Source organism: Aphidius gifuensis, linkage group LG3, assembly GCF_014905175.1.
Source record: "Aphidius gifuensis isolate YNYX2018 linkage group LG3, ASM1490517v1, whole genome shotgun sequence".
In the NCBI taxonomy this organism is placed as follows: domain Eukaryota; kingdom Metazoa; phylum Arthropoda; class Insecta; order Hymenoptera; family Braconidae; genus Aphidius; species Aphidius gifuensis.
Genome location: NC_057790.1, coordinates 21,273,380 through 21,286,692, shown reverse-complemented (window position 1 = coordinate 21,286,692; position 13,313 = coordinate 21,273,380). Strand labels below are relative to the sequence as shown.

Here is a 13,313-nt window from a genome sequence, read left to right as displayed (position 1 = left end):
GAATTAAAGTACGCCATCTTTTTACGACTGTCGAACTATTCGTTATCACACACACACACAACAAAAAATAAATTTTTTTTTTTCTTTATTTACAAAAAAAAAGAAAAAACATATGGTAAAGATACATGTACTCGCGCAGCTGTGATATCAATTGCACTCCAAAAAATAAGATAAATAAAAATTTATTAAAAGTAATCAAACGTAAATAATAGATTTAACAATCAACCAAGTATAAACTTTAATAAAAATAATATTTCAAATTGAAATATATATGAATTGTAAGTAACCTTACTCTAATTATTATCATTTTTTTTTTTTCTTTATCACACACCTTTTTGTTGATATTGATTTAATCCTGCCAATTCATTCATTCATTTTATTATTCAATAGCTATTTTAATTCACCATTGTTTAACTATATTTCAGATTGAGATGAATGAAAAAATTTGCCAGCTAATTAACTACCAAAAATGATCAAGATTATAACAAAATTTTGCAACTATTGTATTTTATTATTATTCAATAAAAACTATTATTATTTTATATGATAATAGTGTTGTTAAAAAATTAATCTAAAGAAAATAAAAAAGATTATTCAAAATGTTTGGATCACCAAGAGAAGCTGTACGTGTAAAAGTTAAGGTAATAATAAAAAAAATAATTAAATTTTATGAATAATAAAATTAATTATAAAATTTTTTGTTAGAAGTGTGAAACAAGACATCAACCAGAGTATAGAAAATTCAGTGTTGATCCACAAATAACATCAATTGAAGTATTACAAAGTATACTGATAAAAGCATTTGACATTAAAGGGTAATTTAATTTTAAAAAATAGTAATTAATAATAATATTAATACTTTGAATGTACCTGTTTTAATAGTAACTTGAAAAAATTTCAGTGATTTTACAATATCATACAGAGCAATTGATGATTATGGAACAGAAACATATTTATTTTTACTTTCTGATTGGGATTTGGATGCAGCATTTATCAGGTAAACTTGAATTATATTTAGCAAATAATTTTTATAATAAATAAATGGATTTGTTTATTTGTTTTATATAGTGCTTCAGAACCATATTTATATCTTCAAGTAAATTTAAAACCATTTGGTGAATCTGGTGATTGTGATTGTGATTGGGAACAAAATAATAGTCAAGATATAACAACAAGACAACAAGATTCATTATTTCCATATAATTATAAAACTCAAAAACTTCCTGGTTTAATAATGAATAAAATGGAAAAAACATTAAATTTAGTACAACGTGCACTTGGAAATTTAAGTGATGAAACAAATCAACAAAATATACAACCACCAAGACCACCATTAACTGATGCTGAATTTCGTCGTTTTTTAGATCCAATTGGACAAGTTATACATTCAAAAGAATTACGTGCTGTTATTTATTTTGGTGGTATTGAACCAAGTTTACGTAAAGTTGTATGGAAACATATATTAAATGTATATCCTGATGGTATGTCAGGTAAAGAAAGAATGGATTATATGAAAAAAAAAGCTCATGAATATCAAACATTAAGAGAAAGATGGCGTAATTTAATACAAAAAGGTAAAAATATTGGTGATTTAAGTTATGTTACAAGTATGGTAAGAAAAGATGTACTTAGAACAGATAGACATCATAAATTTTATGGTGGTTCTGATGATAATCAAAATACAGCAAGTTTATTTAATATATTAACAACATATGCATTAAATCATCCAAGTGTTAGTTATTGTCAAGGTATGAGTGATTTAGCATCACCATTACTTGTTACAATGAGAGATGAAGCACAAGCATATATTTGTTTGTGTGCATTAATGTGTCGTTTAAAAGATAATTTTATGCTTGATGGTATATCAATGACTAAAAAATTTACACATCTTGCTGAAGGTTTACAATATTATGATCCTGATTTTTATTATTATTTAAAATCACATCAAGCTGATGATTTATTATTTTGTTATCGTTGGTTATTGCTAGAAATGAAACGTGAATTTGCACTTGATGATGCATTAAGAATGTTAGAAGTATTATGGGCAGCATTACCAGCATCACCACCAAATGGTGAATTATCATTAGCTGAAATACCATTTCCACCACCATCACCACCACCAAGTCCAAATGTTAAACATATTAGAGAAAATGCATATACCAAAGTATGTGCAATAAGACGTTTAAGTTCATCAGCAAGTATTGCAAGTGGAAAAAAAAAAAATTTACATTGTGATGATATAATTAATCATGAAGAACCAAGTAGCATTGAAAATAGCTCAAATTATTTAACTGTTGATGAAGATATAAGCTCAAAAAAAAATCATACAATTGATGAAACAATAAAAACAAATTTAAATAATAATTGTGATAATATTAGCAGTAATGATATTAAAATAAATGAACAACAACAAACTGAGAGTGAAAAAAAATGTGCACGTGTTGTTAAAAATTTAAATGAATTTTTAAATTTTACAAGTTTAAATCGTAGTAAAGTTGGACCAAGTGATGAACGTGAATTACGACGTGTATCAAGTGAAAGTGGTGTTATACGTGTTATACGTGGTGATGATGATGCTGGTTCACCAGATGATCAAACTGATTTTTTTCCAATGACAACATCAATGACACGTGAATTAAGACTTGAGCTTGAATTACTTGATAGACAAGTATTTGGACAATCACAAGATCCAGATGAAACAAAATTTGATGAAGACAGTGATAATTTTATTAAAAAAAATAATATTAATTTAGATATACCAATTAATAATGAGAGTGAAATAATTAATGGTCAAGTTGAAAAATTTAGTCCAGCAGCTGATGTATTTGTTTGGGAAAATCCATTACATGCTATGGAGTTGAGAAAAAATTCATCTCGTACAACAACACCTGATGAACAAGCTGAACTTGAATATGATGGTGAAATAATGGAAGATGAAAATGGTATTAAATCAGTAACTCCAATAAGACTACTAAAGCAAGCAATTAGGTAAAAAAATAGCAAGCTTTTAAATAATTTCTATTGCTATATTTAATTTATTTTTTTCACAGATCATTATCAGCATCTGAAAGTGATGGAGATAGCTGGCGACAGAGTCAAACAATTGCCGAGACAATTGTACCAACAACTCAAGAACAAGGTGAAGAAGCAACTGAATTAACAGCATTAATTACAGCTGGTACAAGTGATGAACAATTAACAACAACAACAACAAGTAATGATGGTACACTACCACCACCATCTGAATTTGGTGGTGGTAATCCATTTCTTATGATTCTATGTATAACATTATTAATTCAACATCGTGATTTTATAATGCGTAATCAAATGGATTACAATGAAATGGCAATGCATTTTGATAAAATGGTACGTCGTCACAATGTAACACGTGTTTTAAATCAAGCTAGACAATTATTTGCTGGATATCTTAGAAGATATTCAGCACCTGGAAGACCTGATTATATCAGTGTTTAAATATTTAATAAAAATAAAAACGTAATAATAATTGCATCAAGTACCACAAGGTTAATTGTACTTGATGCTGTATTAATTTTGAATTGTTTTTCTTTTAAATTCAACAATTCCAATAATTTCCTAAGGCCAAAAGACATAACAGAACAATAGATTGTTAATAGACTTATTATTATAAATAATTTATTTTAATTTATTCATAAATAATATCGTTTACATTTTTATTTTTAATCATGTTGTTTTTATTTACAACTAAAATTTAGTTTTATAGTTAAGATGAATTTACTTGTTATTTATTTTCATTTCTACATAATAAAACAAAAAATTTTTAATTAATTTTGAATGTGTTGAATATAGAAAAAAAATTAATACAAAGTTAGATAAAATTATTTATTTTCGTTTTCCATTTTGACTCATAGCAAGAATTTGTACAATTCTGATGAAGATGTTGACAGTATCCATATAAATTGCTACACCACTAGATAAAAATAAACAAAAAAAAAAAAAGGAATAAAAAAATATATTAATAAATTATAATTTCATCTTATATTTATATAAATAAATAAAAAACTTACTGATTAATTGGATCAAAAGCCCTGACTGCATTTCCTTGATATTTACGATATGCAACTGGATGAGTTTCAGCATCCCGAATAACACGTTGTGTATTATAAAGTAAAAACATTGAAAATAAAACAAGACCACCATATAAAGCTATTGAATGTAAACCAGATCCAAGTACTGTTGTTGGTGGTAAAAACATACTACCAACACAACTTGCAAACACAACACCCAAACCGATTCCAAGTGGTCCACCAATATTTAAAAATTTATCACTTGGTGCACATGCAGCAACTGCAGATAAACCACCAACAATACCAGCTGTATAACATGCTGCTCTTAAAATTAATGGTCCACCGAAAAATGATATTGGAGCAAGAAAAGCACCAACAGTGCCAGCATGTAACATCCAAGCCATTTGTTTAGCTCCAAAACCTTCTTTGTATGGTAAACTCATTACAAGTACACTTGTTCCAATCATTGCTGCCACTGAAATACCAAAAGCAACAAGACCACCACTACTAAGGAATCTCATTAATGCTTGTGAACGCAAGCATGCAACTGCTGATGCTGTACTGATTACTATTGAACCACCAAAATACATGTAGGTTGTTTGAATTCGTTCCTTAACATATTCAGGCCAAAATCTGTAAATTAATTTTTTTTTTTCATTAAATAACCTTACAAATATATTGAAAACAAAAAATTAATATTTTAATTTCAAGTTAAAATAATTAATATGTGAATGTTAATTTTTTAAAAATACATACGCAGCATGATCTATGGCACCAGTGGCTGATGACAAACCAGCTCCATAATAACACAAAGCTCCAAGACCAATTGCAGCACCACCAGCAGCAAAGCCTTTGCCTACATTAAAAGCTAAAGAAAAAAAAAATTATTTAGTAAATGTAAATACTATTGTTTTATGAAAATTAAAATTAATTTAAATAAATAATATATATTTTTTTTGGTTAAAAAGATGATGCAATTTGTTGCAAAAATTTAGCAACATTGTTATTATATTCATTGCAATATTTGACAATGCACAATGAGTAATACTTAATTAATGAATGTTCTAGAATAATAAATTACCTGTTTCACCTGCAGGTCTAGATAAACTCTCAGCTTCAGCTCTTGCCGCTCTTGCTGAACGTGCATAAGTTGAACCTCCATTACTGGAATAAAGACGTTTAGGTTGAAATTTATTAATCCTTGGTACAACTGGTGCCTTCAACAAGGATGTTACTTGAGACGAAATTGTTGCTCGACAAACTCTTGCTAGCATCATTTTTATGTTGTTTTTTTAAATAAAGTTTTAATCAATATTCTGAAAATTCGAGAAATAATTTTATATAAAATCAAGTTGTTATTTTATGGTAGAAAAAAATTGTATATTGCAATAGATTGGTTATATTGTAAAATAAGATAAAAATTAAATTTGTAGAGAAAATTCAATTTTTAATTAGAGGATAAATTTAATAAAATAAGCTAAATAACTCACATGATGCAATTTCTTTTGTTTTTCTCCAAATGTTTGATCTCGACCGCTCTCGACTGTTCGATGTCACGAATTACAATGTGTGCAATGTCAATGTGCAATGTGTGACGTTGTGTATGTATATAAATACATATGCATATGTATGTACATAGAACAAAATAAAGCTAGAGAGTTGCTACTCTAGTCTCGACTAGACTGTAGCGCCATCGTGAAAATTCGTACAGAACAAAGTTCTAAAATTTAAATATAACTTTAGTCGAAATTTGTATTTTTTTTTTATTTCTATTAATTTTCAATAAAACATTTTTATAGGATTTAAAATTTATTTATTGTGAAATGCTTTTATACGTTTACAGGAAAACTTAAGATAAAACTAAATTATAATAATATGATTCAGTACGAAAATAATCACTGTTAGGACTGCAAAAATATAGGAAGATAAAAAAAAAAAAAAAAAGTATGATTCAATATATTTACATAAATTAGTAGCATTAAAAATAGGATGACTTAGATTGAACATCTGTTGTAGAAGACAAAATAAAATAATGTCTAAGTTGTCTTAACAATCACGTTGAGAATGCTTTCTTATCTCGTGATGTGGAATGATTCGTTCATGGCGTATGTGTTCTCTAAGTTTATGACCCCAATGCAGACCTCTGTGGTGATGATGCTCATGACCTGAATGACCTCTGTTGTGAGGATTGACGACAGCTTTTGTTGGTTTTGTAGGGGATGCAATAGTACTAGATGATACGTTGCCGGGATTTTTAGTTGGTTTTGTGGGGGATGCAGTGGTACTAGATGATACGCTGCCAGAAATTTTAGTTGGTTTTGTAGGAGATGCAGTAGTGCTAGATAATACGCTGCCAGAAGTTGTTCCGGAATTCGTAGATGATCCAGCGTTACTTGATGATCCACTGTTACTGGATACAACAGTACCAGCTGGTCCTGTTCTTGTAGATGATCCAGCGTTACTTGATGATCCACTGTTACTGGATGATACAGTACCGGATGGTCCTGTTTTTGTAACTGATCCAGCGTTACTTGATGATCCACTGTTACTGGATGTTACCAGATGACCTGTTGATCCAGCGTTACTTGATGATCCACTGTTACTGGATAAACAGTACCAGATGGTCCTGTTTTGTAGATGATCCAGCGTTACTTGATGATCCACTGTTACTGGATGAAACAGTGATGTATGATCCAGCGATGATCCACTGTTACTGGATGATACAGTACCAGATGGTCCTGTTTTTGTAGATGATCCAGCGTTACTTGATGATCCACTGTTACTGGATGAAACAGTACCAGATGGACCTGTTTTTGTAACTGATCCAGCGTTACTTGATGATCCACTGTTACTGGATACAACAGTACCAGCTGGTCCTGTTCTTGTAGATGATCCAGCGTTACTTGATGATCCACTGTTACTGGATGAAACAGTACCAGATGGACCTGTTTTTGTAACTGATCCAGCGTTACTTGATGATCCACTGTTACTGGATGAAACAGTACCAGATGGACCTGTTTTTGTAACTGATCCAGCGTTACTTGATGATCCACTGTTACTGGATGAAACAGTACCAGATGGACCTGTTTTTGTAACTGATCCAGCGTTACTTGATGATCCACTGTTACTGGATACAACAGTACCAGCTGGTCCTGTTTTTGTAGATGATCCAGCGTTACTTGATGAGCCACTGTTACTGGATGAAACAGTACCAGATGGACCTGTTTTTGTAACTGATCCAGCGTTACTTGATGATCCACTGTTACTGGATGAAACAGTACCGGCTGGTCCTGTTCTTGTAGATGATCCAGCGTTACTTGATGATCCACTGTTACTGGATGAAACAGTACCAGATGGACCTGTTTTTGTAACTGATCCAGCGTTACTTGATGATCCACTGTTACTGGATACAACAGTACCAGCTGGTCCTGTTTTTGTAGATGATCCAGCGTTACTTGATGATCCACTGTTACTGGATGAAACAGTACCAGATGGACCTGTTTTTGTAACTGATCCAGCGTTACTTGATGATCCACTGTTACTGGATGAAACAGTACCAGATGGACCTGTTTTTGTAACTGATCCAGCGTTACTTGATGATCCACTGTTACTGGATACAACAGTACCAGCTGGTCCTGTTTTTGTAGATGATCCAGCGTTACTTGATGATCCACTGTTACTGGATGAAACAGTACCAGATGGACCTGTTTTTGTAACTGATCCAGCGTTACTTGATGATCCACTGTTACTGGATGAAACAGTACCAGATGGACCTGTTGTAACTGATCCAGCGTTACTTGATGATCTGTTACGGATAGTACCAGATGGACCTGTTTTTGTAACTGATCCAGCGTTACTTGATGATCCACTGTTACTGGATGAAACAGTACCAGATGGACCTGTTTTTGTAGCAGATCCAGCGTTACTTGATGATCCACTGTTACTGGATACAACAGTACCAGATGGACCTGTTTTTGTAACTGATCCAGCGTTACTTGATGATCCACTGTTACTGGATACAACAGTACCAGATGGACCTGTTTTTGTAACTGATCCAGCGTTACTTGATGATCCACTGTTACTGGCTACAACAGTACCAGCTGGTCCTGTTTTTGTAGCAGATCCAGCGTTACTTGATGATCCACTGTTACTGGATACAACAGTACCAGCTGGTCCTGTTTTTGTAGCAGATCCAGCGTTACTTGATGATCCACTGTTACTGGATACAACAGTACCAGATGGACCTGTTTTTGTAACTGATCCAGCGTTACTTGATGATCCACTGTTACTGGATACAACAGTACCGGCTGGTCCTGTTCTTGTAGATGATCCAGCGTTACTTGATGATCCACTGTTACTGGATGAAACTGTTCCAGATGGACCTGTTTTTGTAACTGATCCAGCGTTACTTGATGATCCACTGTTACTGGATACAACAGTACCAGCTGGTCCTGTTCTTGTAACTGATCCAGCGTTACTTGATGATCCACTGTTACTGGCTACAACAGTACCAGCTGGTCCTGTTTTTGTAGCAGATCCAGCGTTACTTGATGATCCACTGTTACTGGATACAACAGTACCAGCTGGTCCTGTTCTTGTAGATGATCCAGCGTTACTTGATGAGCCACTGTTACTGGATGATACAGTACCGGATGGTCCTGCTTTTGTTATGGATCCAGCGTTACTTGATGATCCACTGTTACTGGATACAACAGTACCAGCTGGTCCTGTTTTTGTAGATGATCCAGCGTTACTTGATGATCCACTGTTACTGGATGAAACAGTACCAGATGGACCTGTTTTTGTAACTGATCCAGCGTTACTTGATGATCCACTGTTACTGGATACAACAGTACCAGCTTGGATCCAGCGTTACTTGATGATCCACTGTTACTGGATGAAACAGTACCAGATGGACCTGTTTTTGTAACTGATCCAGCGTTACTTGATGATCCACTGTTACTGGATACAACAGTACCAGCTGGTCCTGTTTTTGTAGCAGATCCAGCGTTACTTGATGATCCACTGTTACTGGATACAACAGTACCAGCTGGTCCTGTTTTTGTAGATGATCCAGCGTTACTTGATGATCCACTGTTACTGGATGAAACAGTACCAGATGGTCCTGTTTTTGTAGCAGATCCAGCGTTACTTGATGATCCACTGTTACTGGATGAAACAGTACCAGATGGACCTGTTTTTGTAACTGATCCAGCGTTACTTGATGATCCACTGTTACTGGATACAACAGTACCAGCTGGTCCTGTTTTTGTAGATGATCCAGCGTTACTTGATGATCCACTGTTACTGGATACAACAGTACCAGCTGGTCCTGTTTTTGTAGATGATCCAGCGTTACTTGATGAGCCACTGTTACTGGATGAAACGGTACCAGATGGTCCTGTTTTTGTAGCAGATCCAGCGTTACTTGATGATCCACTGTTACTGGATACAACAGTACCAGATGGACCTGTTTTTGTAACTGATCCAGCGTTACTTGATGATCCACTGTTACTGGATGAAACAGTACCAGCTGGTCCTGTTTTTGTAGCAGATCCAGCGTTACTTGATGATCCACTGTTACTGGATACAACAGTACCAGATGGACCTGTTTTTGTAACTGATCCAGCGTTACTTGATGATCCACTATTACTGGATGATACAGTACCGGATGGTCCTGCTTTTGTTATGGATCCAGCGTTACTTGATGATCCACTGTTACTGGATGAAACAGTACCAGATGGACCTGTTTTTGTAACTGATCCAGCGTTACTTGATGATCCACTGTTACTGGATACAACAGTACCAGCTGGTCCTGTTTTTGTAACTGATCCAGCGTTACTTGATGATCCACTGTTACTAGATACAACAGTACCAGCTGGTCCTGTTTTTGTAGATGATCCAGCGTTACTTGATGATCCACTGTTACTGGATGAAACAGTACCAGATAAACCTGTTTTTGTAACTGATCCAGCGTTACTTGATGATCCACTGTTACTGGCTACAACAGTACCAGCTGGTCCTGTTTTTGTAGATGATCCAGCGTTACTTGATGATCCACTGTTACTGGCTACAACAGTACCAGCTGGTCCTGTTTTTGTAGCAGATCCAGCGTTACTTGATGATCCACTGTTACTGGATACAACAGTACCAGATGGACCTGTTTTTGTAACTGATCCAGCGTTACTTGATGATCCACTGTTACTGGATGATACAGTACCGGATGGTCCTGTTTTTGTAGATGATCCAGCGTTACTTGATGATCCACTGTTACTGGATGAAACAGTACCAGATGGACCTGTTTTTGTAACTGATCCAGCGTTACTTGATGATCCACTGTTACTGGATGAAACAGTACCAGCTGGTCCTGTTTTTGTAACTGATCCAGCGTTACTTGATGATCCACTGTTACTGGATACAACAGTACCAGATGGACCTGTTTTTGTAACTGATCCAGCGTTACTTGATGATCCACTGTTACTGGATGAAACAGTACCAGATGGACCTGTTTTTGTAGCAGATCCAGCGTTACTTGATGATCCACTGTTACTGGATACAACAGTACCAGATGGACCTGTTTTTGTAACTGATCCAGCGTTACTTGATGATCCACTGTTACTGGCTACAACAGTACCAGATGGACCTGTTTTTGTAACTGATCCAGCGTTACTTGATGATCCACTGTTACTGGCTACAACAGTACCAGCTGGTCCTGTTTTTGTAGCAGATCCAGCGTTACTTGATGATCCACTGTTACTGGATACAACAGTACCAGCTGGTCCTGTTTTCGTAGCAGATCCAGCGTTACTTGATGATCCACTGTTACTGGATACAACAGTACCAGATGGACCTGTTTTTGTAACTGATCCAGCGTTACTTGATGATCCACTGTTACTGGATACAACAGTACCGGCTGGTCCTGTTCTTGTAGATGATCCAGCGTTACTTGATGATCCACTGTTACTGGATGAAACTGTTCCAGATGGACCTGTTTTTGTAACTGATCCAGCGTTACTTGATGATCCACTGTTACTGGATACAACAGTACCAGCTGGTCCTGTTCTTGTAACTGATCCAGCGTTACTTGATGATCCACTGTTACTGGCTACAACAGTACCAGCTGGTCCTGTTTTTGTAGCAGATCCAGCGTTACTTGTTGATCCACTGTTACTGGATACAACAGTACCAGCTGGTCCTGTTCTTGTAGATGATCCAGCGTTACTTGATGAGCCACTGTTACTAGATGATACAGTACCGGATGGTCCTGCTTTTGTTATGGATCCAGCGTTACTTGATGATCCACTGTTACTGGATACAACAGTACCGGCTGGTCCTGTTCTTGTAGATGATCCAGCGTTACTTGATGATCCACTGTTACTGGATGAAACTGTTCCAGATGGACCTGTTTTTGTAACTGATCCAGCGTTACTTGATGATCCACTGTTACTAGATACAACAGTACCAGCTGGTCCTGTTTTTGTAGATGATCCAGCGTTACTTGATGATCCACTGTTACTGGATGAAACAGTACCAGATAAACCTGTTTTTGTAGCAGATCCAGCGTTACTTGATGATCCACTGTTACTGGATACAACAGTACCAGCTGGTCCTGTTCTTGTAGATGATCCAGCGTTACTTGATGAGCCACTGTTACTGGATGATACAGTACCGGATGGTCCTGTTTTTGTAGCAGATCCAGCGTTACTTGATGATCCACTGTTACTGGATGAAACAGTACCAGATGAACCTGTTTTTGTAACTGATCCAGCGTTACTTGATGATCCACTGTTACTGGCTACAACAGTACCAGCTGGTCCTGTTTTTGTAGCAGATCCAGCGTTACTTGATGATCCACTGTTACTGGATACAACAGTACCAGCTGGTCCTGTTTTTGTAGATGATCCAGCGTTACTTGATGATCCACTGTTACTGGATGAAACAGTACCAGATGGTCCTGTACTTGTCAATGATCCAGAATTACTAGATGATCCACTGTTACTGGATACAACAGTACCAGCTGGTCCTGTACTCGTAGAGGATCCAGCGTTACTGGATGATCCACTTTGACTAGACGAGCCACCACCAGATGACCCTGAACTTGCAGCTGCTGCAGCTGCTGCAGCGCTACTGGCTGATCCACTTTGACCTGTTAAACCATCACTTGATGATCCTGAACTTGCTGCTGCTGCAGCTGCTGCAGCGCTACTGGCTGATCCACTTTGACCAGAGGATCCTGAACTTGCACCTGCTGAAGAACTACTGGCTGATCCACTTCCTGATCCTGTACCAGTATTGCTAGATCCTACTGATCCAGAGTAGCTGTATGATTGTGATCCGGTTATTGCACTAGTTCCACTGTTTCCTCCATTGTCATTTCCATTTTCACTTGATATAGGTATGTCGTAATTATCATCACCCCATCCGTTATTCACAGCCCGTGAATTACTTGGTGTTGCCGCTGTAATTCACAATATAAATAAATTTAATTTTCTCTATATTTTATATAAATTTTACACATAAATCTACTTGCTTATCAATCGGTCGTTTTTATTACAATTTAACCAAAATCACGTTAACTCAAAAATAAAAAAGATTAATTATTATAAAATCTTACCAATTAAGTACACAGCAAAAATGCTGAACACTAGAAATTTTGTGATCCGAATCATCGTATTATTTTTTGATTATCGTACAGTAGTTCTTCTTGCTCTGCTTTGTTCATCAAAAAATTTCTTCTTTTTATCTTTTATTCATAAAAAAATATTTAACTGTCTGTTGATATTCTTTTTCAAAAGAAAGTACCATCAATTTTTTTTGTTAATTATTATTTTTTCATTTGTTTTCTAAATATTTTAAATAGTTGTTTATTCAAAAATTTCCTGTTTATTTATCGACTTCAAAATCAATCAATGCCATCTTGATCAATACTTATTTTTCTTAATTATATAAACAACATCAAATCCTCATGAGATACTTATAATAAAAATGTTAATGTAATTATTTACAATCATATTATTATGTGAAACGATAAGACGAATCTCCAGTGAAAAATATTATATGTTTTCATTTTTTTCATTTACACAAAGTTCTTTTTAAATAATTTCACTCATATTCTTTAAATATATATTTCTTGATTGTTATTTCATAAACATCATGTTGCTTCTTTGTATAATATTATTCTATCAATCAAAAAATATATATTTTTTTAATGCATCATGTATTTTTTCGCAATCTAAAACAAGCTAATAAAGTTTTCAAAAGAGTTCT

The 13,313-nt window shown here is 34.8% G+C and overlaps 3 protein-coding genes across 23 annotated transcripts; 1 reads left to right on the top strand and 2 right to left on the bottom strand.

The window, feature by feature from the left end:
- The first annotated feature begins 87 nt into the window (after positions 1 to 87).
- LOC122852763 (TBC1 domain family member 25) lies at positions 88 to 3,990 on the top strand. Of its 2 annotated transcripts, XM_044152750.1 has the most exons (7): positions 88 to 278; positions 426 to 641; positions 706 to 815; positions 902 to 997; positions 1,069 to 2,988; positions 3,051 to 3,223; positions 3,257 to 3,483. In XM_044152750.1, the coding sequence occupies exons 2-7, from the start codon at positions 600 to 602 to the stop codon at positions 3,472 to 3,474; spliced, it is 2,559 nt and encodes an 852-aa protein (XP_044008685.1). In that variant the 5' UTR covers positions 88 to 278; positions 426 to 599; the 3' UTR covers positions 3,475 to 3,483. The 2 variants fall into 2 exon arrangements, with proteins under 2 accessions (XP_044008685.1, XP_044008684.1); XM_044152749.1 differs by having other exon boundaries at positions 109 to 278; positions 3,051 to 3,990.
- Positions 3,833 to 5,721, bottom strand: LOC122852764 (growth hormone-inducible transmembrane protein-like). The gene is made up of 5 exons (XM_044152751.1): positions 5,537 to 5,721; positions 5,128 to 5,362; positions 4,803 to 4,914; positions 4,047 to 4,679; positions 3,833 to 3,949 (listed from the first exon to the last, which is right to left on the bottom strand). The coding sequence occupies exons 2-5, from the start codon at positions 5,321 to 5,323 to the stop codon at positions 3,862 to 3,864; spliced, it is 1,029 nt and encodes a 342-aa protein (XP_044008686.1). The 5' UTR covers positions 5,324 to 5,362; positions 5,537 to 5,721; the 3' UTR covers positions 3,833 to 3,861.
- Positions 5,722 to 5,852: 131 nt separating this feature from the next.
- LOC122852761 (uncharacterized transmembrane protein DDB_G0289901-like) lies at positions 5,853 to 12,784 on the bottom strand. Of its 20 annotated transcripts, none has more exons than XM_044152746.1 (7): positions 12,661 to 12,784; positions 11,371 to 12,504; positions 10,012 to 10,542; positions 8,956 to 9,666; positions 7,877 to 8,902; positions 6,766 to 7,819; positions 5,853 to 6,600 (listed from the first exon to the last, which is right to left on the bottom strand). In XM_044152746.1, exons 1-7 carry the CDS (start codon positions 12,713 to 12,715, stop codon positions 6,093 to 6,095), a joined length of 5,019 nt encoding a protein of 1,672 aa, XP_044008681.1. In that variant the 5' UTR covers positions 12,716 to 12,784; the 3' UTR covers positions 5,853 to 6,092. The 20 variants fall into 20 exon arrangements, with proteins under 20 accessions (XP_044008681.1, XP_044008669.1, XP_044008673.1 ...); XM_044152734.1 differs by having other exon boundaries at positions 10,012 to 10,275; positions 10,483 to 12,504; positions 12,661 to 12,783; XM_044152738.1 differs by having other exon boundaries at positions 10,888 to 12,504; positions 12,661 to 12,783.
- Positions 12,785 to 13,313: the final 529 nt, after the last annotated feature.